Source organism: Meriones unguiculatus, chromosome 14 (genome assembly GCF_030254825.1).
Source record: "Meriones unguiculatus strain TT.TT164.6M chromosome 14, Bangor_MerUng_6.1, whole genome shotgun sequence".
Classification (NCBI taxonomy): domain Eukaryota; kingdom Metazoa; phylum Chordata; class Mammalia; order Rodentia; family Muridae; genus Meriones; species Meriones unguiculatus.
The window spans coordinates 18,750,917-18,767,673 of record NC_083361.1 but is presented as its reverse complement, the minus strand read 5'-3'; the positions used below and the strand labels follow the sequence as shown (position 1 = coordinate 18,767,673).

Below are 16,757 nucleotides of genomic sequence, written 5' to 3'. Positions count from 1 at the left end.
TACCTTAGTGGAAGCCATGCCTCACAGGCCACACCTCTTTTCTCTGCTACTCCATCAACTGCAGAAATGGCAGTTTTTAAGTCAAGATTATACAATGCCGTAGTCCAAAAATCCCTAAAACGGTCATTACCTCCCCAGATTAAGACACCCATTTGACAGCAGAACACTGTATACCTAGCTGGTAGCTGGATCAGCATAAGTTTCATGCCAATAACACACATATAAACCAGGGAGGGCCCTTCACGTGTGAACAATGGGCAGCTCACTAAGAACCCAAATAGAAAACACAGCGTTTGATTCCATTTCTACTGTAACTTTAAAGATAGTTATACCTTATGTAACATGGAGGAGTACGTTCCAGGATTTTAAAAATTTGACCAGTATCTCTGCTGAAACCTTATCTGATTCACCAAAAAAAAAAAAATGTTGTGGCTGGGATGACAACGGGAAACCTGCAAGGTGGCTTGATGACTCCAGGACCAGAAAGAGCAGTTCGGTAACCAAAGTGCGGCAGTGGAGGGCAGCACATCTGAAGCCCAGAACTCTCAAAACCACACAGGCATGAGGAATGCCTCCAACAGCCTGTTTCATCTCTGCACTCTGGGTGTTTGGGTCCACAGGGAGGTACGCGAGTGGCTTTGGTTGACAGCAACTGTGTTATCCCAGTCATCATTTCTGTGACATGTACAGGGTAACTAGTTCCTACACCAGCAGTTCTCAACCTTCCTAATGCTGCAACCCTTTAATACAGTTCCTCATGTTGTGGTGGCTTCCAACCACAAAATTGTTTTCATTGCTACTTCATAGCTGTAACTTTGCTACTATTATGAATTGTAATGTAAATGTCTTTGAAGACAGAGGGTTTGCCAAAGAGGCTGCAAACCAGTTTGAGAACCGCAGTTCTACACCAACCTTCCTTGTACTTTCTCCTTTAATGCTCAAAGAAACCATGCAGAACTGCAGTCTATCTCTCCTGCTCACTAGCACAGAATCCCAAATTCCAAAACAAACCTTAAGAGTAACAATAAGCCCTCTTTCTCAGAGCTGCTGTAAAAACTTAAAAATTGAGCATGAAATCACTCTGTAAATAATCTAGCTCAACACACAAACACACAAATACACACTCACACAAAGTATTCTCATGATTATGTTTGTTTTTAATTCTTACTTATGTGTATAGGTGTCTTTCCTACATACATACATGCATGTCTGGTGGCCATGAAGGAAAGAAGAAAAAATCATATCCCTGGGGACTGGAGTTGCAAACAGTGTGAGGCTTCATTCAGGTGCTAGAAATTAAAGCAGGTCTTTTTAGAAAAGCAGTCAGTGCTCTTAGTCCCTGAGCCATCTCTCCAGCCCCATGACTGTTTTTTTAATGCTCCCCTAAACCAGATAGCTATGCCTTATTCTTAATGCACAGAATGACAACTCTTAACTCTTAGAATGCCAAGTAAAATGTACTGATCAGACAATAAATGCCAACATTCCTTTTAGTAGGAGCAGATACCAACAAAGTCATTGTCTGACCAGCCCCATGGAATCTTCCAAAGCATGAATTATTTGTTTGTGGATGTACTGTTCGCTCCATCCGAGCTTGACAACTACAGGGAAGAAGCAACAGATGTTCAGTGACTGGCCAGTTCCTCTAGGCACTGCCTCAGTGCAGGCACAGAACAATGGCTTCCACACAGACAAGAAACAATCATAACACAACAAAAGACTCAAGATAACATGTGCTCTCTGCAAAAATGTCTGTTATACAGAAGAAGAAAAAAGTCATTTGAAGAACAGCAAATGAACAATTAATAACAGAGCAAACAAATTTTGAAGGAAGAAGCAACAGATGACAAGTTTTACTCAGTTGTTAATGACTTCTCTTTCACTACTCTAAAAAGGTTGGATTTTTGTTTTGAGTATGTGGAAATTATCTATGAGGTCATTGTTTTCCAGAGTTTTTACTATAGGAAACAGCTGCAGGGAACTATACAAACAGAGAACACTGCCCCATTTAGTAGCCCCTCATTGTGACAAGACTATAAAGGGACAGGAAAAATCCATCAAACCACACACTAACATCAAAACAGTAGTGGCTGAGTCAAAGTAAAAGCTGGAAGCACACAAAGGAAGATGTAAGACAATTCACTGGGACCAAGCATCAGCGTGAGGCCACCTGTGTTTGGGTTAAGAGGTTTGTTCTATGCGCAGACCAGTCAAGCCAGCTTCTCCCTGTCAGTGGTTCCCAACCTTCCTAATGTTGCCCTTTTAATACAGTTCCTCGTGTTGTGTGACCCCAACCATAGTATTTTTGTTGCTGCTTCCTAACTGTGATTTTGCTACTGTTACGAGTCATGTTTTCTGATGGTCTTAGGCGATTCCTGCAAAAGATCATTCAACAGCCCCTCAAAGGGGTCAAGACTCAGAGGTTGAGAACCACTTAAATGATTCACTTTGTACAGCTCCTGAAAATGAAGCAATCAACAGACAGCATTAAAAATGTTTTTTGCCTAGGTTTCTAAAGTTCAAACACAACTGAATTCACCCCTCACCTCCAAAACCATTTTCCACTTTGTTTACCAGTGTTGAAAAGTGCCATCCCAAGATAACCTGTCTCAAGAACCCTTCATAGAGTTTCAACTCTTCCTACCTCATTTTTTTCTCCATGAAGCTGCCAAACACTGTCAACTCACCTTGCAGTGTACGATCTTCACAGATTTAAGTAGGGAAAGGAGCAAGACACAGGCAATGAAAGGAAGGACAGTGCATGCAGCCCCTTATCACAAGACTGCTTCAGGGAGCCCAGTGACAGGAACTGCATCCTTCTGCACAGCAATTCATTCTCTGGTTTAATTTGCTCATAAAGTGGTGGGTACTAAGGCCTGCCACTCCATCTTCTGATTTCCTCCCTGCTCTTTGAAAGTTTAAAGCCTCATGTGAGGTCTGACCCAAGTCTACAACAGACCTGGCAGCCATCAGCAGCAGCACATCCACAGTTAACAGAGTCTAGTCTGCAAGCAGTCCTCAGTGGCTTCCTCAGTTCACAAGAACCAACAGTGTGCACATTCCACAAACCAGGAGCAGGAACTCAACACACAAGGAGCTGGGGGGTAAAATAACAATGGGTTCAGAAATCTGAATCCCCTTATCTCTGTTGTTCAACAGTTCACACAACAGAGGAATTATCTGGTCCTATGAAGAATGTATTAAAAAATGCCTCCGATCCTGTTATACTTTTGGGGGAACATAAGGTTTTTTACTACCTCAATTTCTTCTCAGTTATTAGCTGATGAAGGCTTTCTCACTACATAGCTATTAATTTACATTTGAAGGCTACTGCTTTTGTCAATGGCAGGCAAGTGTAGTTCTGCCCCAAATTAACATAGATATTTAACATTAAAATTCACACAAAATAACTTTTTTTTAACTTGATAAAAGAACTTTTAACAAAGAGCATGAAGGAGAATAAGCAATATTTGATATCAATACAACTGATGAAACAGAATGTAACATTCATAAATACAACATCAAATGCTAAAGAGGCCTTCTGTTTGGAAGCAGGGTGATCTAAGGTTGGATGAGAACAATAGCATCTGTCAGCACTTGCTGAGCATTGTGTGCAGGCCCCTGCCAGGTCCTTCTCTCATTTATTCCAAAACAGGCTTAGGAAGCAGACATACTGTCATCTCCTCACTACAGACGAGGAAGTGAAGCCCAGAGATGTTAAGCCTCAAGGTCTCAAGATAAGTAGAGGAGTAGGACTAGTATCAAAATCTGAGTAACTAGCATGACGACGTGGGATTTATTCTTGCTGTGAAAGGAAGGTTCAACATACTAAATATCAAGCAATGGAAAGTAGCGCACATTAACAAACTGAGGGAGCAGGGAGGCAGGGACATCTCAAACTGATACAGAAAAGAAACATTCAACAAAACAGGATTAAAAAGAAAAATCAAGGGGGAGGGGGGAGAAAACTGCTCCAGGACAGGGGCAATCATGCTAGTGGTAGAAGCCTGAAAAGGTAAAGCAAAGCAGAGTAAAAATAAAATAAAAATTGGAAAGAAGCCAATCTCTCTGTTCAGGAATGATATCACCTTTTATGTGGAAAACTATAGACACCAGGAAAATCTGCTAAACTTAATAAATTAACTCGCAGAGTTGCAGGATACAGAATCAACATGCCAAAGTCAGTTACATACTTTTATACACTATTAATAAGCAATCCAAAAAAAGAAATCAGCAAGTCTACTTATGCAGCTGAGAGTGTAGCTCTTAATTCAACAGCAGAAAATCTGTTTGGTATGTGCAAGGCCCTGGATTCCATCCTCAAACCAAAAAGAGCTATTCCACTTACAATAGCATCATTGAGAATAAAATATCAGTTTTAATCAAGAAGGCAGAAAAAAAAAAAGAAAGAAAACTACACCAAACATACAAAACACAGCTGAAAGAAACAAGAAATGGCATAAATAGATGGAGCACTCCCATTTTTATGAACTGGAAAATTCAGTATTGTTACAATGATACTCTACCCAAAGGAATCTACAGGTGCAATGCAATCCCTATCAAAATTCAAACAACTTTTTTTTTCCAGAAATAAAAGTCCTTAAGTTCATACAAAATATCAAGAGACTCTGAAGCCAAAAAGATCTTGAAAAAGATAAAGGTGAAAGAATCACACCTGATCTTCACACTTACTACACGTTAGTAATCAAAAGTGTGGCACCGACATTAAGATAATCATAGAACAGCAGAACTGAATAGAGCTTGGACATGTGCATAACTGAATTTTGACAAGGATGAGAAAAGCAGTCTATCTCTACGTGTGTCTCAAATCCAGCCCCATTCTCCATTTCCTCTCCCCAGTATTTTCACCAGGCCATCACAAAAGCCTGCTCTCCAAGCTTCTATTCTGTCTATTCAATAGGAGGAATGAGCAGTTCACATTTGAACACAATCATGCCAGAACACTGTTTGAAACCAGGAACAACCAGCCTTTGCTCAGGATAAATCTAAATACTTCATCGTGGCCTGTATGGCCCAGTGAGACCTATCTCTTTCAAATCTCATCTCTACCACTTTCCTTCTGCCTCCTTGAACTGCAAACAAGACCTGTCAGACTTCTAAATGCACCTCCAGGTCTTTCCAATAATATAACCTTTTGAGTCCATTTTCCTCCCAACCCCTTCTGACCAAACTCATTATTTTCACTCATGTACCTTATCTTCTTCTTAGTTCTTAGGATTTAAAATTTCTTATTTGTCAGTATTCATTGGCTAATATCTGCCTCCTCTGTGACAAGTTCTGAGAAGAAATCTTGTTGCCTATGGCCTTCTTTATTTTACTATTTCTGTATCATTTTATTTAAACACTATATAACCAAACACTAGCTAGCACAGTGTCAGGAACTCTGATTTGTAGAAGTGTTAACTGCTGACAGTGAATTAAAAGATGAATGAGTCTTCAGATTATATTTCAGCTTACAATCGGGTCCTTCTCTGAACTCCTACTCAACCTTCCATTAGTAGTTCAAAATCGCTTTCAACTGTAACAGATGGATCCTCTAAGAGCAAGAACTCTGCTCCATAATCTTCACACTAAATCCTGTATTCCCAACCTTTCACCTAAACTAGCTCCTTTAAACACAGTAATTGAGCAGATGTGATGTAGCTTAAGTCAGATGCCATATTTTAAACATGACCCCCAAAGCTCCTGTAATGTAATCCCCAATACAAACACTAAGATCTTTAAGAGGCAATTAGGCACAAGGAACCAGCCCTCAAAAATGGATAAATGTTGGAGTATCAGTCTCAGAAAATACCCCTGTGCCCAGATTTTTTGGTTCTGTTGTTCTCCTTGTGGAGCACCTGCTCCCTCCAGGTCTTACTATCTCCCCTGCTTTCATAAGATTATCTGCACTCTGCCCAAAGCTGGTTGTGAGTCTCAGCACCTGCTTTGATACACTGCTGGGTAAAGTCTTTCAGAGGCCCTCTGTGGTAGGCTCCTGTCCTGTTTCCTGTTTTCTCCTTCTTCCAATGTCCATCCCGTTTGTCTTTCTGAGTGTGGATTGATCATCTTACTCCAACCAAGGACCAATCATGGAGATAACCTAGAACCCCTGCTCAGATGTAGCCATGGCAGCTCAGTCTCCAAGTGGGTTCCCTAGTAAGGGAAACAGGGACTGTCTCTGGCATGAACTCAGGGGCTGGCTCTTTGATCACCTCCCCCTGAGGAGGGAGCAGCCTTGTCTGGCCATAGAGGAGGACAATGCAGCCAGTCCTGATGAGACCTGATAAGCTAGGGTCAGATGGAAGGGGAGGAAGACCTCCCCTATCAGTGGACTTGGAGAAGGGTATGGGAGGAGATGAGGGAGGGAGGGTGGCATTGGGAGAGAATGAAGGAGGGGGCTACAGCTGGGATACAAAGTGAATAATTAATATAAAAAATATAGTTAATATAAAAAATGGATAAATGTCACTACCAAAGGAGTAGGTTCCTGATAAAAGAGCAAGTTTATATCCCATTACACCCTCCTTCCTCATCCCCCTGCAAACACACAAGCTCGCCTCAGTCTCCTGACCATTCATCTTCTGCCATAGGATGACAGAAGAAGAATCCTCTTTTGCCAGATGTGGGCCCCTCAACATTGGGATTCCCCATCTCCATAATTTTAAGAAATAAATTTCTTAGAAATCACCCAGTTTAGCCTGGCCATGGAGGAGCACACCTGTAATTCCAGCACTTGGAAAGGCAAGAGGCAGGCAGATCTCTGTGAGTTTGAGACCAGCATAGTCTACACAGCAAGTCCAGGAGAGCCAAGGCTACATAGAGAAACCCTGTCTCAAAAAAAGAAAAAAAAAAAAAATCACCCAGTCTGTGTATTTTAATAGCAGAAAGTACCAGAACATCTGCAAACATGGAGTTCTATAATTGCCTGTGTATTTTATTCCCCAACTGTCGTTCTTTGGCAATTTCTTTCCTGCTTCCTGTGCCTGATAAGTGGTATACATCAGCTCATGCATTTAAAGAGCCTGTAAGGGTTGTTTTTAAGCACAATTTCCGAAAGTATCTGAGCCTCAGGAGCAATGGCATACATTCAAAGCTGGCGGCAGATGACCTTATTTTCACTACAATTTCGTACCACAGTCTCAGAGGAAAAAAATGCTGCTTGTCTCAGCAAGTCCACTAGGTCTGCTCAAGCGCTCTGCTGAGCCCTATCACGTCAGTGGTTGTGCTGATAAGGGCACCCCAGGCCCAAGTGTTTCTGATTACTGCAAACTTGGAAGAAGTCTGCAGAGTTCTTCTATCAGTAGATCCCTCTGCTACAGTTACTCTTTGGGAGCATGGTTTGAAGACTGGGACTATAACACTTACCTACCTTGGCTAAAAGGTGCCCATCTGTAATTTTTTTTCCCACTTGTTACAAAGAGAACTAAGTACTAGAAATGAAAAGGCTTTCATAAAGAACCTGAATACTCATGATCCTGAAAATCAAGCAATACACTGATTTCCCCTTAAAACACCAGAATGAGTATTTAGATTTCAAAATCATTTATTTACTTCACTGTTTTAAAAAAGAAAGATTTCAAAATCATTTATTTACTGTTTTATAAAAGAAGTGGCACAAGGATCAAGTCCCAGTTTTACTCTTGTGTGGTGTATATATTCACAAACACCAAATCTACAAGGTAAATTGGCTAGAGTCTGGGAAAGTAATGGAAGTCTGTGCTGAGGACAGACAAACTGCTTCTCCATCTCAGCACTACTGATATCTTGGGCTGAATAATCTGCAACATACAGAATCCCTGAAATCTACCCACTAGATGCCAGCAGCACTCACATCCCATGTGTAACAACCAAGTATGTCTCCAAACAGACAAATGTCCCAGCAGGTGCGAGATCTGTGGCACAGAAAACGGAAAAATGCTCTGATCACAAACCAGTGCTCTAAGACCATGAGAAGGTATATGCTTAAAACAAAATAAAAAGACACAGGCTGCAGCTAGAGATGTTTCTTGAAGCATATCAAAACTGGACTAGTCATTTTGTCACGCTAGCAAATAAAACTCAATGTTTGCAACCATAGTGCAACCAGAAGCAAAAATTAAAAATAAAAATAAATTAAAAAAAAAAACAAGACCAAAACCACATTTACTTGCCAAGTTCCTTAAGTGCAAATCAATGAGGTTAGAAGGAAGAATTCTAACTGAAAACTTACACAGAGAAAGATGACTAAGCCAGAAGGTTTAACATGATAAAAATCATACTCAAATCCACAGCAAAACCAAAAGGGCAAATTGGTTCTATCTCCTCTGCCAGCTACAATCAGGTGATACCTTCCTGGAGCCAAGAACAGAGGAGGGCTCTGGGTTTCAGTGAGCTACTTGAATATGAAAAATATACAAATAATTATCCACGATGGCCACAAACAGCCAGGAGGGCAGGAACAGATAGGCCTCTCATCTATCTCCAATTTCTTTTATGTTCGAAATCATATTCAGCAAAAAAAGGAAGCCATAAAACCAATTCTCCACAGACAGCAAGAGACAGAGAGAGGGAGAAAGAGGAAGAGGCAAGAGAAGGAAGGAAGACAGACAGACAGAAATTCTACTACTTTTATCAGCCCTCGCTCCCAAGTTCCCAGGAGAAAGCCCAAAGCAGCCCACAAAGCCTCCATAATTTCTTTACGACACACTTCCCCAAGGCCGTCCGCACCACTGTGGCTGGCTCTGGTACAGCCAGCTACCTAGTGCCTCACTGTCTCCCCAAAGCACACGCAATTTCACACTCCCCCTCATCACTACCTGGCCCAGGAAACCTTTGTGCCTCCTGTTCACTGATGTCCTCTCATCTGCTCTTTGGAGCCCACTATTACTCAAAGTACAGTCCTCCGATAGCAGCAACAGCATCACCTGGGAGCTCGTTGGACAAGCAGACTCTGAGGCCCTCCCCCACAACAGATCAGAATCTGCTTCATAACAAGATCCTCAACTATAAATGTAAGTCATGTACAAGTCCACGTGCAAGCGGAGCTCTCAAGGAAACTAGGTCCCAACATCACACCTCCTAACAAGTGTCCTGTTATGAAGTACCTAGGTGACTGTCTAAGGGACAAAACCCTACACAACTTCTATATTAAAGCAGGACACCAAAACACCTGCTTCTAGCGTTCATGGCCACCTGCTGGGGGCTCCTAGGTGAACATTTATTTCCCTCATGACTTCCAGACTTCCTACTAGAACACAGGGTGCTGCAGGTGCCAGCGTCAGACAACCATAAGGTAACACACATAAGACCAAAATCCCAGTAACAGCTAAGGACAACAGAGTGGGTTAGCACTGGGTCTATGTACCTTCTGGGACACCACAGAACCACCAGACTACTGCGCCAGCCGGTTCAACATTTCTACTGCTCAGCACTCTCATTGGGGAATGTTCCTTCCAATGGTGAATGCATTTCTATCTGAGTAAACTGTTAGTAAAGGGGAGGTGAATCAAAGAATATACACTGAACTCTACTGAAGGTCCAGGAGATTACAGTGTTTCAAAAACGAGGACTCCAAGAACATGCTCAACTTTGCCAAATACGCCTCCAAAGTCTCTATTCTAGAAGTATTGACCCATTTCTGTTGGTAGCTTAATGGATGCAAAAGTGAGCACAACCTCATAAAAAGCAATGGAAATGACTTCGAAGAATGTGCTCAACTTTGTCAAAGTATGCCTATCAATCAATCCTGCACATCTAGAATTACTAACCCATTTCTCCTAGCTCATAGCTTACGGATACAGAAGTGAGGAGCACCTCCTAAAAGCAACTGCAGTGTTTACATGCTAAGACACTAACATACCAAAAAACCACAAACTTCACACTAGGATTGTGCCTTGAAACCTTCCCCACAGTTGTGGCTACCCATGGGTAACTATAAGCAAAGGAGACAGATCCTATAAAAATGCTGTTCTAGTTTCTTACTTTGAGACCTCTAACGTGAATCTTTGTCTTTTTCCAGACCTTATTTCAGACTATTATTTCCCATTCAAGATTTCAAGATCAAACAGTAAACACTTTCTTTTTAAGCAATATAAATACAATGTAAGCAAAACTGATTAAAAAGGGAGTGGTAGGCAACAGCAGCGTTTCTCCTCTAAGGCAGGACCTAACCAAAGCAGACTCTTCTGCTCCATCATCATAAGTCCTGCAATCCAATCAGTACTTGGAGAAATGTATTTTAGAGAGAAACTTGATAGCACCAATGGAAAACCAGTACCACTTGCCATAAATAGAAGACAAATGAAAAAAAATCCAATAAAAGCATAACCTTATTACATTTAGCTATTGTTAGGTTGAAAAGATGGCTCAGCAGGTAAACCTGACAACTTGAGTTCAATCCCCAAAATCTACATAAAGACGGAAAAAGAGAACTGTCTCCACAATTGTCCTGACCTCTACACACAGTGCCACAAAGACATACACACATAAATACTTTTGTAATAAACTTAATGTTGACTACCAAAGTCTCTGAACATTTTTTGTTTTGTTTTGTTTTGTTTTGTTTTTTAAAGAGGAGTGGGGTAGGAGAGGTTGATCCTGGCACACAGGAGGCTGTCAGGAAGATCTCAAGTTGAAAGTCAGCCCTGGACTACATAGTGGGACCCTGTCTCAAAAATGAAAGAAGGCTGGATGTACATGATGGTGAGACAGCTGTGTTTAAAAACAAACAAACAAACAAAAAAGTGGGCCAAACATCAACCTGAGGGGTTCTAAGCACAAGGAAATGATAAAGGGAACGGAAACTGATATTTTTCATTATTCAACTTCATTCTCCTATCCATGTCCCACCTCAAAGTATCCCTTATACAATCTCCAATCATCTCCCTGTTCAGCTTGCAGTAAAAACTCAACTCCTTAGGACAGCCTAAATGACCCTTACCATCTAGACCCTGCAAACTTCTCTTCTCCCCAATCTCATCCCCTCACTACACAGGCAGCTCCGCCAGCAGCTGCAAACCAAGGCCAGGACCACCTCTTCATCCACTACATCATCAGGTTCTGCCTTCTTCGAAGTACTGAGAACACTTGGTTCATCTTACTTAAGAATGAAAAAAAAAGGAGTAATTTGCACATACGGTACCAGACAGAGCTGAAGCATTTCACTGATCCCCACGAACCCCCTAAAAGTGCCCAAACTGGGTAATCTCAGCGTCCAATGAAACCTGTCAACTTGCTATGAATAAGTACCAGGTAAACAGAAGCATAAAGAGGCCCGGTGATTTGCTAGGAAAGAAGAAGGGGGATTCGAACCCAGGCGGATACTCTTCCACCAATACCCGCTCCAAACACTGCAGTTCCGTGAAGGCAGGGTCTTGCTCCTGGCAGCATCCATCCCCAAGGCGGAGCACGGAACCTGGCGCCTGTGTCCCGGGCTCGAAGACAAGCTGGACGCGTGAACGGTGGGAGGAACCCGTTCCTTTGTCATCTGGGTTATCTTCCAGAACTCTGAGCATCCAGAGCAGAAATCCTCCCGGCCTGAAGAGGGGGGAGCCCAAGAAGGCGCCCGCGCTCCAGGGGTCCCCCACCGGGCTCACCTTGAAGTCTCGGCTGTGCTGCGGGGTGTACTCCAGGGTCCAGAGCGCCCGCACCAGGTGTGCCAGCTGCTCGGTGACCTCGCCCTGGCCGTGCGGGCCGCGGGCCGCCGGCTGCTCCGGCTCCGAGGGCTCCGGCCGGGCCGCCCGGTACTGGCCCAGGGCCAGGTACTCGGCGAAGAGCTCGGTGTTACTGAGGCACTGCAGCGTGGCGTTCATGAAGCACGTGTTGCCGTGGTTGCGGAGCCCCGCCACGCCGGGCACCGGCTCCGAGGCGCAGGCGGGCGGCGCGGGCGAGGCGGGCGGCGGCGGGCACGGCGGCGGCGTGGGCGCGGAGGCCGGGCCGGGCGGGAAGCAGCTGCGGAGGCCGCCGCGGTCCGGGGCGGCGCCCTCGGAGCTGAGGTGCGAGAGCGTGGACAGCGTCTTGAGGACGCGGCTCATGAAGCTGCCCACCGAGCGCGCCGACGACGGCGACGAGGGCGCGGCCGGCCCGGGGCCCCCGGCGCCGCCGCCGCCCCCCGTGCGGCCGCTCCGGAACAGCCGCTTGCTGAACGAGCGCTTCTCCTTCCCGCCCGCCGCCACCGGCGGCCCGGGCCCGGGCGCCGTTACCTTGGACATGGCGCCGGCTGCCGACGTTCATCACCGCGCCCGTCCGCCCGGACCGCGACCCCGCCACGGCCGCCGCCGCATCCCGCCGCCCGCGCCTCCCCGCGCCCGGGGGCTTCGCGCCCCACACCACCTTAAAAGCGCCTCGGAGGCAGCCAGCGAGAGCTAAGCGGCTGAGGGGCGCGCGTGCGCGCGCGGCCGCCCCAGTGGGCGGCTCACGTGACTCGCTCGCCTCGCGGCCCCGCCCCACACTGAAGCCGTGACGCCGCCATGTTGACTGTGGGAACGGCGTTGTCCCTGAAGCCCGGCTCCGGGGCTCCAGGTTCCGGGCGTGGTTCTGCGTGCTGAAGCTCAACACCGGCCATGTTTGGTATGGGCACGGTCCTACAGGCTGGGCAGGCGCTAGGAGGTGGGTTTTGGGGGTGGGTCTCAGTCTTTGCTGATCCCAGGAAAGAGACCTAGAGAAAGTATGAAAATCGAGCTGCCTCTTAGCAGGGCGCGAGGGAGCTGCTGGACGTAGCTTTGTCTTGCCCTAGGGATATTAACCCCGCCTGGCTCCCGAGGGACTGCCGCGTAGGTACCACCCACCCGAACGTGGTCACGGAGCTGGCACATTCTGATGGGCTTTTCTTCCAGGGTGTACCTTGGGGGTCCCAGCAAACTAGTAGTATTAGAATTGCCTTAGTGAAAAGTTTTGTAAAAATCAGCCTGTAAGTCCGCTGACCTCTCCCATCATTCACGCCATCCACTGAGCACTCGTGCACTCATTCATTCATTCATTCATTCATTCATTCAATAGCTACTGAACACTTGCTGTGTCAAATACCGAACTAAACGCTAAGGATGCTACAAGAACGAAACTGGGTTTCCGCTTGCCTTCCTACAGCTCACACGCTCAGCAGGTACTCATTCATGATACCCTTTGCATTCAACACGATATGTCAAGCATGGAATACCTGCTTTAACCTTCAACCCAATGCCTTTGATAGCTCAGTTAAGCCCAAGTTTGACTCAAAGTCTTAACCTTTAAACCAAGGGTCACAGACCCACTACTATCCCCAGATGAGTCATTCACATGAACAAAGGTGAAAGGTCAGTCAGCTGCTGATCAGGTCACACTTCATGTGACTTGGGAATACAAGAAATGTTGTGGAGAGTGGCAAACGGCTAATTAACATTCTTCTAAAGGGATGGCTGCCACTCACCTCCAGTTAGTTGTCCTCATGTGAGAATGGGGACGTGGTGTTGCCAGGTCATCTGATTTCTAGAGAGAAGGTGGAAATTCTATTTTTAAGTGTTGGTTCAATTAAAAAAAAAAAAATAGTGCATGGGAGAACAGTGTGCCTTAAGGCTGCCTTCCTCTTAAAATCTTCTGGTTTCTAATCTTTCCCTTTGTATGTTCTCTTTGCTGAGAGATTGGCCTGAGTCCTGCTTACTGCCAAATGGAGATATTGGGAAAGGAAGCCCATAACATTTTAAAAATAGAAAGGCCACCCTGCACCCATCTCAAAGTAAGCAGTTGGGACTCTAGACTACACAATATTAAGTATCATACCCTGTAAAGATGTTCTTGGTTTGCTCTGAATAGGTTCAAACCAACTCCACTTCTACTTCATAATCAAAACATCTAGCCTGACTGTACCGCAGGCTCCTCGAAACATCAGAAAGAAAGCCATTTGTTCACAACAGAAGCTGAAGCCTGATGCCCTCCACCTTGGCACACATACTTGCTGCTCCTAGTGGTTTGATCCTGATTGAGAACCTTTGCCCAAGCAGATACATCTGCTTCGGGTATCTTTCCTCGCACTTCCTCACTCAATTTACCTCTCTTCGCCTCTAAAACCTTGCCTTCATTTCTTGCAGACTCTCTTAGTAAGTACCTTTTGGCCATAGACTTGACTTGACCCTGTTGGAATTCAACATACAATGAACTTACTATTCAACATACTATCTTAGTTATTTTTCTATTGCCCTGAAGATACACTGTGACTAAGGCAACTTATAAAAGAAAGCACTTAATCAAGGGCTTGCTTACGGTTTCAGAGAGTTAGTCCCGGATTATCATTGTGGGAAGCATGATGCTGAAGCAGTGGCTGAGAGCTTACATCTTATCCAAAGATTGGAGGCAGAGAGAATGAGAGGCAAAACAAGAATGTGTGTGCATGCGTGTGAGGGGAGACAGAGACAGCCTGGGCTTGGTGTGGGCTTCTGACAACTCAAAGCTCACCCACAACGACACACCTCCTCCAACAAGGCAACATCTCCTAGTTCTTACCAAAACCCAAAATAGTTCTACTAATTAGAGACCAAGCATTCAAATATACGAGCGTGTGGGAGTCGTCTTCGTTTAAGACACTACAGTCATTTTCAGTGAACTGTAGGCTCAACCCGCAAGACCCTCGCCCATCTTACTCATTCAGGAAACTCAGTTATTGCAAGAGTATATCTAAATTACACCTAAACTCCCGGAAGGATATGTGAGAACTGCCTTTCCAAGTTCCTCCTATAAAAGTCTAGGCTTATGGGTCTCCAGGGACCCCAAGCCATCCAATCCTCGATAATCCAGAGTAGGCTTTGAAGAGTCCCTTGTTGAGTACTCATATGGTGGTGGTGGTATCGATGGTGTCGGTTGTGCTGCTGCTGCTACAACTACTTCTAAGCTCCTCCTCCTTCTATTTTACTTTATTTTCATGTGTATGAGTGTTTTGCCTGAATGTATGTCTGTGTATCACATATGTGCAGTGTACTGAAAAGCCAGAAGAAGGCATCAGATTTCCTGAGACTAGAGTCCCTGTGGGACTTGAACCCAGGTCCTCTGGAAGAGCAACCAGTGCTCTTAACTACTGAGCCATCTCTCAGCCCAATATGTTCATTCTTAAGATTTATCCAAAACCACACTCCATAATAAATATCCCACTGCCCCTCCCTTAAACTTCAGCTAGGGAAACATAAATGAGAAATAAGAGCACAGTGAGGAGCATCCTTGGCTGTGCTTTATTTATTTTTGCAACTACCCTTAGGCTGAAACTCAGGTCAAGGAGCTTGTGTGCATCCCAAACCTACCTTGGGGCAGGTTTGTCCGGGAAACAATGAATGGAGAGCACAGCTCCCACCCAGGAGATGGTGCTGAAAAGTGTTATCAACTTTGTCACACTGGCAACTTTATAATAACTGGCAACTTTAATAATAACCAGGATGATATCACTATTCTTAGGAGTCACAAGGCCAGGTTTGAACAAGTTAATACAGTTTAGCATTGGAGAGATTTGGAGAAACTCTGTTTCTTTGAGAATCAGCTTTTCATCTACAGAATGGGTTAATGCCTAGCTTCACCTTTGTGTGGATATATGCACATATTTGGTAAGTGTTAAAGTTTCTCATACTCTACTGAGTAGCTAAATAGACAGCAATACATTTTAACAAAGATGAAAAGAAGTGTGATGACCTTAGCTGGCATATTAATGGGCTTTGATTTGTACAAATAAGCTTGGGTTCAAGCTGGGCTTTTAGCTTTTCAACATTCAAACCAACTTCCAGTTTGGAAGGGATACAAAATTAGGGACGAGAACTCAAGCTTCCCCTGTGAACACAGAGCAGAGTTTGGGGAGAATGTGTTCTCCTTCCCATTCCTATCAGCTAGAACCCAGCAAAGTAACCTATTAAAGACCAACCAGGTGTGCCCCTACCCCAACTTAGACGTTGATATTGTAGAAAAAAAAAAACAGGTTAGCTGGAGATAATGCTTCAAATCATGAAACCCCACAGCTCTGTGTTCGGCATCCATGAGGGACAGGGCCAGACATGGGTGCAGCCACTGTCCTGCTGGCCACCAGAATAGCAAGTTCTTACTGGCCTCTGCCTCCCGGAGTTTCTGCCCAATCCTGTTTCCCCAGCTCTGTTTTCACTGTTACCTAACCTGACAGGCTTCTTATAAACTCCTTTATTGCTGAAACTGTTAACTGGGGTCAGTTTCTTTTGTCTGTAATCAAGAAAATGACTAGTAGCCCCTTTTAATTAGCAGTTCTTGATTTTTTCCTAGTGTGAGTTGCCTGCGTGCATTTGCATTTCCCTTTCCTTTTATGTGTGTTGGTTGACAACAGTAAATTGCATGTACACTGTTGTTGATATTTCAGTTTGTTTGTTTTTTTTTTCTTTAGGGTAGCCTGAGCTTCATGGTGATCCTCCTACCTCAACCACCTGAGTACTGGAATTATAGACACGCGTCACCACATGCTTTGTCAATGCCGTGTCATTTAGTTACCTTTCAACCATGTTTACAGGGTTTCCATGTCACGTACAACGCTTTAATATTTTCCATCTCTTCTATAAAAATGGTTATTTGTCATGCTTTGACAAACAGCTTTCCTTACCCCAAGATCACAAGAATGGTAATCTGTATTTTCCTTTCATTTTCTTCTTGGGGGTTTCCCCTTCACTTTAATATTAGAATTTCTGGACTTTGTGCGTGTGCGTGTGCGTGTGTGTGTGTGTGTGTGTGTGTGTGTGTGTGTGTTGTGAGAAATGAGGTAGGGACCTACTATGGTTCACATTACCTTTGACGTCCCCACACGTGTGTTG

General features: G+C 44.5%; 1 protein-coding gene across 1 annotated transcript in view; it reads right to left on the bottom strand.

Moving 5' to 3' along the window:
• Positions 1 to 12,355, bottom strand: part of Usp31 (ubiquitin specific peptidase 31) — a 63,341-nt gene extending 50,986 nt beyond the window's left edge. The window contains exon 1 of the mRNA XM_021640639.2: positions 11,577 to 12,355. Coding sequence (XP_021496314.1) covers positions 11,577 to 12,191 — 615 coding nt within the window. The 5' untranslated portion in view covers positions 12,192 to 12,355. The remainder of the gene's footprint in view (positions 1 to 11,576) is intronic.
• Between the last annotated feature and the right edge of the window lie 4,402 nt (positions 12,356 to 16,757).